The following is an 11,259-nucleotide window of genomic DNA, read 5'->3' on the forward strand; positions in this document are numbered from 1 at the left end:
TTTGAAAAGCAGGACTTTCGTGTTAAACAAGTATTAGACCTGCCTTAGAGCACAAATGAATCTTTGTGGCTTTGGTCTTTTGGAGAACAGGTTCTAAAAGCGCACAGCAAAGGCGATTTAAAGAGATGGTACCAGGGTTGGAAGATGAGAGCTATCAGAAAGCATTATAAAAATTATGATTACTCTCTCTCTGGACGAGAAGACAATCAGGTAATCTGACTGATTTCTGGACAATGATGATCAAATCAATTTAAATAATAATAAAGCAAATCAAAGAGATTTAGTGTGCTGGACGGGGAGAGGATGATTCCATCTGGGGAGAATTACATATCTGTGTCCCATAAATCTAAGTGAAACAAAAAGATCAACTGGGAATTACAGAGAAACTTTTTTTGAAAGAGTTCTGTAGAAGTGACTCACACTGACACAATGAACTGTTGAGGAGAGGAGTAACGATGCATTTGAGGGCAAACTAGAGAACCCGCTGAGGTAGAAAGGGATAGAGGTATTTGAGATGAGGCAGGAGGGAGGATTCTCTGAGGGATTGTGAAAGGGGAGATAGATCAGTTGGAGTGAATGTGTTAGAATTTAATACCTTCTTTTATGTTACACTGATTTTTCACCCTTGCTTCAAGTGAACTTTTAATCAATGACTTTTGTTTGTTAACCTTGTGTTCTCGATCTGAACGATGGAGATTCTGTTACTCAGCGGGAATCCTCACTCACACAGACAGAGGGAGAAGATGTCACTTTAATCTGCACCTATACCGACGATGCTTATTATTTATTCTGGTATTGTCAATACCCAGGCAGACATCCCTCCAAACTATCCACAACACCATCAACTTTCGTGTCGTCGGCAAACTTACCAACCCATCCCTCCACTTCCTCATCCAGTCATTTATGAAAATGACAAACATCAAGGGTCCCAGAACAGATCCTTGGGGCAATCCACTGGTGACCGACCTCCATTCGGAAAAAGTCCCATCTACAACCACTCTCTGCCTTCTGCAGGCAAGCCAGATCTGAATCCACAAGGCAACAGCCCCTTGGATCCCATGCCCTCTCACTTTCTCGAGAAGTCTTGCATGGGGGACCTTATCGAATGCCTTGCTGAAGTCCATGTAAACCACACCTACCGCCTTTCCTTCGTCAATGTGTTCAGTCACATTTTCAAAGAACTCCACCAGGCTCGTAAGGCACGATTTGCCTTTGACAAAGCCGTGCTGACTATGTTTGAGCATCCTAAACTTCTCTAAATGTTCATAAATCCTGTCCCTCAGGATTTTCTCCATCAACTTACCAACCACTGAGGTTAGACTCACCAGTCGGTAATTTCCTGGGCTATCCCTATTCCCTTTCTTCAATATAGGAACCACATCCGCAATCCTCCAATCCTCCAGAACCTCTCCCGTCTCCATCGATGATGCAAAGATCATCGCCAGAGGCTCTGCAGTCTCTTCCCTCGCCTCCCACAGTAACCTGGGGTACATCCCACCCGGTCCCAGCAACTTATCTATCTTGATGCTATTCAAAATTTCCAACACATCCTCTTTCTTAATGTCCTCATACTCAATCTTTTCAGTCCACCTCAGTCCTGTAGTACAACCACCCATGTCTTTTTCCACCGTGAATACCGAGGTAAAATATTCATTAAGCACCTCTGCTATTTCTTCCAGTTCTGTACAGACTTTCTCACCTTCATATTTTATAGGTCCTATTCCTTCACATCTCATCCTTTTACTCTTCACATATTTATAGAACGCCTCAGGGTTCTCCTTAATCTTACCTGCCAAGGCCTTCTCGTGACCGCTTCTTGCTCTCCTAATTTCTTTCTTAAGTCCCTTCCTACAAGCTGTGTACTCATCTAGATCCCTATCATCGCCTAGCTCTCTTTTATGAACTCTCTGAATATTCAATTCAGAATGAGGAGATGCATAATAAATAAATGTATTGATGTTAAGTGTTGAATAATGAAACAAATACCGAGTAAAATAGATTGACAATGATGCATTTACCACAGTGGTTCATTTTCAGTTTTTGTTTCAGATTCCAGCATCCACAGTTTTTTGCTTTTATTTATTCGCTCTGACCTGGGCCTCAAAATTCATTCAGGGCATTCGGAAATACTGGATTTTCATGAGAAGAAAAAGAGGAGCATGTTCTCCAGGAGCACCTGGAGAACGTGCAGACTCCGCACAGACAGTCACCCAAGCCGAGAAACGAACATGAGTCCCTGGTGCTATAATGGTTGTCCACAGAGAGAATGTGGACAGCCATTAGCAGTCTTTTCCCCTGGTTTCTGTGGCTATGGCTCATCTTTCATTCCCTCACCCTGCAGTATAAATACCTCCCACTTGCTATTTCTTTTTGCTTTGATAAAGGGTCATCTGGACTCAATATTGCAAATATCTCTGACATTAAGTGATGTCCATCTTTGTGCGGGGCAAACGTGCTCCATTTGGACAGAAGGTGAAGTGTCGGAATAGATGCGCCCCTAAAAAAGATGACGACGATGTGGGGGCGGGGCTTTGGGCGGTGCCCGCAGAACGCTAAGGCGGTTGGGCTTGCACATGCGCATTGGAGCGGGAGTGTTTTGTTGACGGAAATACGCGGCTTCTTCTCTTGATCGGAATCAGATTTGAAAGGGGGGACGATTAACTGTCGGCGGCGTTGTCATGGCTGCAGGGGCGGGGCTTGACAACCGCGCGTGCTGGCACAAGCGGACCCTGAGCGGCACCAGCAGGTGCGGAGGCCGCGCGGGGAGCCGGGGTCTCGAGTAAGCGACAAGCCGGGTCAGCCCGCCTCTCCCGAGGGGACGCCACCGCACACTGACCCGGGGACGTGGCACCAACCCAAAACTTCCCAACCCCGGGTTTTTCGCGCCTCTTTTACCCCTCACCGAGCTCCTCAGCACAAAGCAGCCCCTCAAATCCCCCAGAAACCACTCAGACCCCACTTGGCATCTTTTCCCCAGGTCATGACCCTGAGATGCCCTTTTGGTTTCAGCCCCTCCACCTGATCAGGTGCCAACTGCGGTGGTGGTTGGAGGACCGATTGCTCGTTTCCAGGGCCGGGTGCTGAACTGGATCTCTCTCAATGTCCCGCAGTGTTTGTTTTCAAGATACAATTTGGTAGCTCTTTCGGCACCAATCAAGTAAACGAACTCAAATTAACTTAGGGACAAAGTAAAAGGGGCGGCTCCCCAAAAGGAAGGGGGGAACAGCCCGAACCAAAATCAAAGTCGAAAGGAAACTTAAAACGTCAAACCAAAAGGTGATTATCGGGGTCGATAATACACCCCAGCCCCTGCGGCGCCCAGCGGTCGCGGAAGGCGTCAACCGCGCCCGTGGACACCACATGCTCCCTCTCCAGAGACACCTGGCCGCGAATGTAGCCGCGGTAGAGGGGCAGACAGTCGGGATGGACGGCCCCGTTGATCGCCCGCTGCCTGGACCTATTGATGGCGCGTCTCGCCAGGCCCAGGAGCAGGTTCACGAGGAGGTCGGCATCCCGACCCGCCCCTCTCCGCACCAGGTGCCCGTAGATCAGGAGCGTGGGACTGAAGTGCAAACAAAACATCAGTAAAAGGTGTTTGAGGAAACCAAAAAGGGTGTGCAGCCTAAAACACAGAACGTAGACATGGTCCACGGACTCCACGAGGCCACAGAAAGGGCAGTCTTGGGAGCCCGTGTACCGGAAAAACCTACGGTTGCACGGCACTGCTGCGTGCAGCACCCTCCACCCCAGGTCCCCGAGATAATTTGGTACATGTGGTGATTTGTCACTTTGTCCCTAAATGGAGGGCAAGCGGATTGGCACCCTGATTATCAATTCACACTAAATCCACTTCTGCAGCCCTCCATTCCCGTGGCAGTTCAGTGGACACAACGGCAGTGTGTGTCTGAGGTTTGCCCAAGCTTTAGTTCGTGCTGGCACTATTGCCACCATGTTGGGGTCGTCAACAGAGAGACTCCCTCTTTAAAGAAGGTCTTGAAAGGGTGACCCACTTGTGTTTTCTGTTTCTCATAGGAGCCGTGATCAACAGTGTGGCCAGAGAGACTCCATGTACCCAGTCGTATATTCGGACAAACAGCTACCGGACATCTGCGTCCAAGAAACAGACCGGATCCTGGTTGAGAAAGTAAGTTGGATTTGAATGTGTCTTTAGTGTGTGGCTGACAACGCCCCTGGTTTGTCCACGGTGGTGAAGTACCTTGGTGAACCACAGCAGCCTGTGTGTTAAAGGGTTAATCGTCATCCTTACTTCCAGGCCTGGGTATAAGATCAGCATATGGCCTCCCCAAACCGGCCCCCTTTACTGATACCCTGCTCACTTTCTGTTTTCAGTCCTGCTGGGACACCGCCTTGGGCCCATTGAAACAGCTGCCCATGAATCTGTTCATCATGTACATGGCTGGCAACACCATCTCCATCCTCCCTATCATGATGTGTGCATGATGGCCTGGAGACCCATACAGGCCTTGATGTCCATGTCTGCAAGTGAGTATTGTATTGAATCTACAGCTCAGAAACAGCTCTGAACCGGCATCACTTGAGTGCAGCTTAGAATATAATTCTGGGAGTTGGGTAATTAAGGGAGTTAGGGAAGGAAGGGAAAGAGGTGCCCTTTTGCTTTCTAACTTTCTCAGCCTTTGGGAAGTGATCTTACTCTTCGACAGGAGAAGAAGCCAGATTTTTGGTGAGTATCTGCTAAGTAACGAAGATTTATTCTGTTCCTAAGGATCAAAATAGTATAGCAACAGGTGTTAAGGTTAATAAAATACTTAAAAACCAAAATAAATTATCATTGGATAAAAGAAATAGTTTATCAGTACACATTCAAGCTGCAGCATTTGGGAGTTCCTGGGTGTCAGTTTGATCCAGGGCAAACAGGGCATAGAGGTTTACAGCATGGAAACATACCCTTCGGCCCAACTTGTCCATGCCACCCTTTTTTTAAAACCCCTGAGCTTGTCCCAATTGTCCGCATTTCGCCCATATTCCTCTGTACCCATGTCTAAATGCTTTTTAAAATACAAAATTGTACCCCCTCTACTACGACCTCTGGCAGCTTGTTCCAGACACTCACCACCCTCTGTGCGAAACAATTGCCCCTTTGGACATTTTTCTATCTCTCCCCTCTCACCTTAAACCTATGCCCTCCAGTTTTAGACTCCCCTACCTTTGGGAAAAGATATTGACTATCTAGCTGATCTATGCCCCTCATTATTTTATAGGCCTTCATAACATCACCCTCAGCCTCCTCAGACCAAGAGAAAAAAGTCCCAGTCTATCCAGCCTCTCCTTATAACTCAAACCATCAAGTCCGGTAGCATCCGAGTAAATCTCTACTGCACTCTTTCTAGTTTCATAATATCCTTTCTATAATAGGGTGACCAGAACTGTACATAGTATTCCAAGTGTGGCCTTACCAATGTCTTGCGCAACTTCAACAAGATGTCCGAACTCCTGTATTCAATGTTCTGACCAATGAAACCAAGCATGCCGAATGCCTTATTCTCCACTCTGTCCACCTGTGACTCCACTTTCAAGGAGCTATGAACATGTACCCTTAGATCTTTTTGTGCTATAACTCTCCCCAACACCTACCATTAACTGAGTAAGTCATACATAGAAAATAGAACAGGCCCTTCGGCCCACGATGTTGTGCCGAGCTTTATCTGAAACCAAGATCAAGCTATCCCACTCCCTATCATCCTGGTGTGCTCCATGTGCCTATCCAATAACCGCTTAAATGTTCCTAAAGTGTCTGACTCCACTATCACTGCAGGCAGTCCATTCCACACCCCAACCACTCTCTGCGTAAAGAACCTACCTCTGATATCCTTCCTATATCTCCCACCATGAACCCTATAATTATGCCCCCTTGTCATACCTCCATCCACCCGAGGAAATAGTCTTTGAACGTTCACTCTATCTGTCCCCTTCATCATTTTATAAACCTCTATTTAGTCTCCCCTCAACCTCCTCCGCTCCAGAGAGAACAGCCCAAGCTCCCTCGACCTTTCCTCAGAAGACTTACCCTTCAAACCAGGCAGCATCCTGGTAAATCTCCTCTGCACTCTTTCCAGCGCTTCCACATCCTTCTTATAGTGAGGTGATCAGAACTGCACACAATATTCCAAATGTGGTCTCACCAAGGTCCTGTACAGTTGCAGCATAACCCCACGGCTCTTAAACTCCAACCCCCTGTTAATAAAAGCTAACACACTATAGGCCTTCTTCACAGCTCTATCCATTTGAGTGGCAACCTTCAGAGATCTGTGGATATGGACCCCAAGATCTCTCTGTTCCTCCACAGTCTTCAGAACCCTACCTTTGACCCTGGAATCCACATTTAAATCTGTCCTACCAAAATGAATCACCTCACATTTATCAGGGTTAAACTCCATCTGCCATTTTTCAGCCCAGCTTTGCATCCTATCTATGTCTCTTTGCAGTCTACAACAGCCCTCCACCTCATCCACTACTCCACCAATCTTGGTGTCATCAGCAAATTTACTGATCCACCCTTCAGCCCCCTCCTCTAGGTCATTAATAAAAATCACAAATAGCAGAGGACCAAGCACTGATCCTTGTGGCACTCCGCTAGCAACCTGCCTCCAGTCCTAAAATTTTCCATTCACCACCACCCTCTGTCTTCGATCAGATAGCCAGTTACCTATCCAATCGGCCAACTTTCCCTCTATCCCAACCTCCTTACTTTCATCATAAGCTGACCATGGGGGACCTTATCAAACGCCTTACTAAAATCCATGTATATGACATCAACTGCCCTACCTTCATCAACACACTTAGTTACCTCCTCAAAAAATTCTATCAAATTTGTGAGGCACGACTTGCCCTTCACGAATCCGTGCTGACTATCCGCTGATTAATCCACATCTTTCTAAATGGTCATAAATCCCATCCCTAAGGACCTTTTCCATCAACTTACCAACCACCGAAGTAAGACTAACCGGCCTATAATTACCAGGGTCATTTCTATTCCCTTTCTTAAACAGAGGAACAACACTCGCCACTCTCCAGTCCTCTGGCACCATCCCCGTGGACCGTGAGGACCCAAAGATCAAAGCCAAAGGCTCTGCAATCTCATCCCTTGCCTCCCAAAGAATCCTAGGATATATTTCATCAGGCCCAGGAGACTTATCGACCTTCAGTTTATTCAAAACTGCTAGTACATCCTCCCGCCGAACATCTACTTCCTCCAGCCTATTAGCCTGTAACGCCTTCTCTTCCTCAAAAACATGACCCCTCTCCTTGGTGAACACTGAAGAAAAGTATTCATTCATCACCTCTCCTATCTCTACTGACTCCATACACAAGTTCCCACTACTGTCCTTGACCGGCCCTAACCTCACCCTGGTCATTCGTTTATTCCTCACATAAGAGTAAAAAGCCTTGGGGTTTTCCTTGATCCGACCCGCCAAGGACTTCTCATGTCCCCTCCTAGCTCTCCTAAGCCCCTTTTTCAGCTCATTCCTTGCTAACTTGTAACCCTCAATCGAGCCATCTGAACCTTGTTTCCTCATAAGCTTCCCACCTCTTTTGTGAACCATGGTTCCCTCACTCGGCCATTTCCTCCCTGCCTGACAGGGACATACCTATCAAGGACACACAGTATTTGTTCCTTGAAAAAATTCCACTTTTCATTAGTGCCTTTCCCTGACAGTTTCTGTTCCCATCTTATGCCCCCTAATTCTTGCCTAATCGCATCATAATTACCTCTTCCCCCAATTATAAACCTTGCCCTGCCGTACGGCCCTATCCTTCTCCATTGCAATAACAAAAGACACCGAATTGTGGTCACTATCTCCAAAGTGCTCTCCCACAACCAAATCTAACACTTGGCCCGGTTCATTTCCCAGTACCAAATCCACTGTGACCCCATCTCTTGTCGGCCTATCCACATATTGTGTCAGGAAACCCTCCTGCACACACTGCACAAAAACTGCCCCATCCGAACTATTCGACCTACAAAGGTACCAATCAATATTTGGAAAGTTAAAGTCCCCCATGACAACTACCCTGTGCCCCCCACACCTATCCATAATCTGCTTAGCAATTTCTTCCTCCACCTGGTTTCAGCAGCAGGTGAGCTGAGGCCAGGACAAAGTGGGGCGATGTCACTGAGGTGGAAATAGGTAGTGTAGGTGGTGATGTGGCAAATAGAGTTAAATACAGATCAGTGTGAGGTGTTGCATCATGGAAAGTCAAACCAAGGTAGAACTTTCACAGTGAATGGTCGGACCTCAGGGAGTATCGTGGAACAGAGGGACCTTGGAGTCCAGGTGCACGGTTCTCTTAAGGTGGAGTCACACATAGATAGGGCAGTGAAGAAGGCTTTTGACATGCTGGCCTTTATCAGTCAGGGCATTGAGTATAGGAGTTGGGAAGTTATGTTGCAGTTGTACAGGACTTTGGTGAGGCTGCACCTGGAATATTGTGTTCAGTTTTGGTCACCTTGATTTGGAAAGATGTTATTAAACTGGAGAGAGTGCAGAAGAGATTTACAAGGATGTTGCCAGGACTCAAGTTATAGGGAGAGATTGGATGAGTTAGGACTTTTTTCTTTGGAGCGTAGGAGACTGAGGGGTGATCTTATAGAGGTGTGTAAGATCATGAGAGGCATGGATAGGTTGAATGCACTCAGTCTTTTTCCCAGGGTTGGGGAATTAAGAATTAGAGGGCATAAGTTTAAGTTAAGAGGAGAAAGAATTAATGGGAACCTGAGGAGCAGCTTTTTTACACAGAGGGTGGTACGTATGTGGAATGAGCTGCCGGAGGAAGTGGTTGAGGCAGGGACATTGTCAACATTTAAAAGGCATTTGGACAGATACATGGATAGGAAAGGTTTAGAAGGATATGGGCCAAATGGAGTTAGCTTACATGGGCATTTCTGGTGGGCATGGACCAGTTTGGGCCGAAGGGCCTGTCTCCGTGCTGTAGATTCTATGAGGATATGTTTGGAAGCTCAGTTTGAAGTGAAACATGTTACTGAGACTGTGAATACTCCGGTTCAGCCTCAGACAGTCGCAATGGGGACAGATGGAGTCAGTGGTTCGGAAGTGGAATTTGTTGCAGGGCTGAAGATGATAGCCTTCATCTTCCAATATTTAACGAAGGCAATTACTGCTCATCCAATCCTGGGTGTCAGACAAGGGAGGATGGTGTGTAAAGTTGGAGGGAATTTGGAGATGATGGTGTTCACATACACCTCTTACCCTGATCCTTCTCGGTGTGCAGGTTAACGGTTTTAAGGTTCAAACCACTGGTTGAGTTGTAGATACATTAAGTCCCTCCTTTGCCCCCACCTCTCTCTCCATCCATTGAGGCCAGAGCCTTGTGTAGTCCCAGACTGGATGGCAGATTATCTTCCCTGAAAGGCATTAGTGAACCAGTTGAGGTTTTATGACAATCCAGCAGTTTCCATGGTAACTTTTTCTAGTGCCGGCCCCACAAATGACCAGATTCATTCAGCTCAATTTCACAACCTGCCTTTGTGTTTTTGTGGGATCTCTCTCACTCCCTTTTCACTGTTTTAAATCAATTTCACAGAGTTTTAGAAGGGGAGGATTTGCGTCAGGAAACTCAGACCAAACATCACATCAGGATCTGACTGAGTCGCCCAATTTATTGTAACCTGAATATAACTGAACCTTGAGCATGGAAGGGAAAACCACCATTCACAATGGGGCAAAACTGTACACGTGTTCTGTGTGTGGACAAGGATTCAGACAATCATCTGGCCTGTCAAGACACAAGTGCAGTCACACTGAGGAGAAACCGTGGAAATGTGGGGAAGGATTCAGAGACCTGTCTGAGCTGGAAATTCACCAATACAGTAACACTGGGGAGAGGCTGTTCACCTGCTCTGAGTGTGGGAGAGGATTCACTCAGTCATCCACCCTGCTGACACACCAGCGAGTTCACACTGGAGAGAGGCCATTTATCTGCTCCGAGTGTGGAAAGGGATTCACTCAATCATCTAACCTGCTGACACACCAGCGCACTCACACTGGGGAGAAGCCATTCACCTGCTCTGAATGTGGGATGCGATTCACGCAGTCATTCAACCTGCTGAGACACCAGCGGGTTCACAAGGGAGAGAGACCATTCACCTGCTCCGAGTGTGGGAAGGGATTCACTCAGTCATCTACACTGCAGACACACCAGCGAGTTCACACAGAGGAGAGACCATTTAAATGTCCAGAATGTGGCAAGTGCTATAAAAGTTTAAAGGAAGTGATGTTCCATCAACGTGTTCACACTGAGGAGAGACCATTTAAATGCCCAGACTGCGAGAAGTGTTATAGAGGTTCCAGAGAACTAATGTTCCATCAACGTGTTCACACTGATGAGAGACCGTTCAGGTGCTCTCACTGCGGGACTGGGTTCAGGTGGTCATCTCAACTCACTGAACACCAGCGAATTCACACTGGGGAGCGGCCGTTCACCTGCACCGACTGTGGGAAGGGATTCACTCGGACATCACACCTCATGGCACATCAGCAAGTTCACACCGATGAGAGACCGTTTAAATGTCCAGATTGCGGGAAGTGCTGTAAAAGTTCCAGCAATCTAGTGTCCCATCAACGTGTTCACAGTGAGGAGAGACCTTTTAAATGTCCAGACTGCGGGAAATGCTATAAAAGCTGCAGCGATCTGATGTCTCATCAACGTGGTCACACTGATGAGAGACCGTTCAAGTGCACTCACTGCGGGACTGGGTTCAGGCGACCATCCCAACTCACTGTCCACCAGCGAATTCACACTGGGGAGAGGCCGTTCACCTGCTCCAAATGTGGAAAGGGATTCACTCAGAAATACAACCTGTTGAGCCATCAGCGAGTTGACAAGTGACTGCTGGAGTTTGATTCTGCTGTTTATCACAAATCACAAACATGTTGATTGTGGTCATTCGCCTCTGATGTAAATAAATTTGAGCCCACATATAAATACTAATGTCCTGGATGAAAGTCAAATAAATCTGCTTTTATGTTAAACAATCTGTTGAAACTTTTTTTATCTCTGACTCAAGTCCATTCCTTTCGAATGGCTCTCCCTCTCCCCTGTCTCCTCCATCCTGACCCCCAACAAAAAGTGTGATGAAGTCATGGAGCTTCTTTGTCACTCGGATTGAGCCAACCCATTCAGCTGCCCCTGCTGCTTCCCTCTCTTCCACCCTCCCACTGAGCCAAACTAATGTGTCTAAAGCCTCTCCCTGTCTGAGCC

General features: G+C 47.1%; 1 protein-coding gene across 1 annotated transcript; it reads left to right on the forward strand.

The window, feature by feature from the left end:
- The first annotated feature begins 4,032 nt into the window (after nt 1-4,032).
- On the forward strand, nt 4,033-11,011 carry LOC144483953 (uncharacterized). Its single transcript, XM_078202518.1, has 3 exons — nt 4,033-4,144; nt 4,351-4,503; nt 9,583-11,011. The coding sequence occupies exon 3, from the start codon at nt 9,691-9,693 to the stop codon at nt 10,885-10,887; it is 1,197 nt and encodes a 398-aa protein (XP_078058644.1). The 5' UTR covers nt 4,033-4,144; nt 4,351-4,503; nt 9,583-9,690; the 3' UTR covers nt 10,888-11,011.
- The last annotated feature ends 248 nt before the right edge of the window (nt 11,012-11,259 follow it).

The sequence above is a fragment of the Mustelus asterias genome, unplaced genomic scaffold (assembly GCF_964213995.1).
Source record: "Mustelus asterias unplaced genomic scaffold, sMusAst1.hap1.1 HAP1_SCAFFOLD_85, whole genome shotgun sequence".
Taxonomy (NCBI): domain Eukaryota; kingdom Metazoa; phylum Chordata; class Chondrichthyes; order Carcharhiniformes; family Triakidae; genus Mustelus; species Mustelus asterias.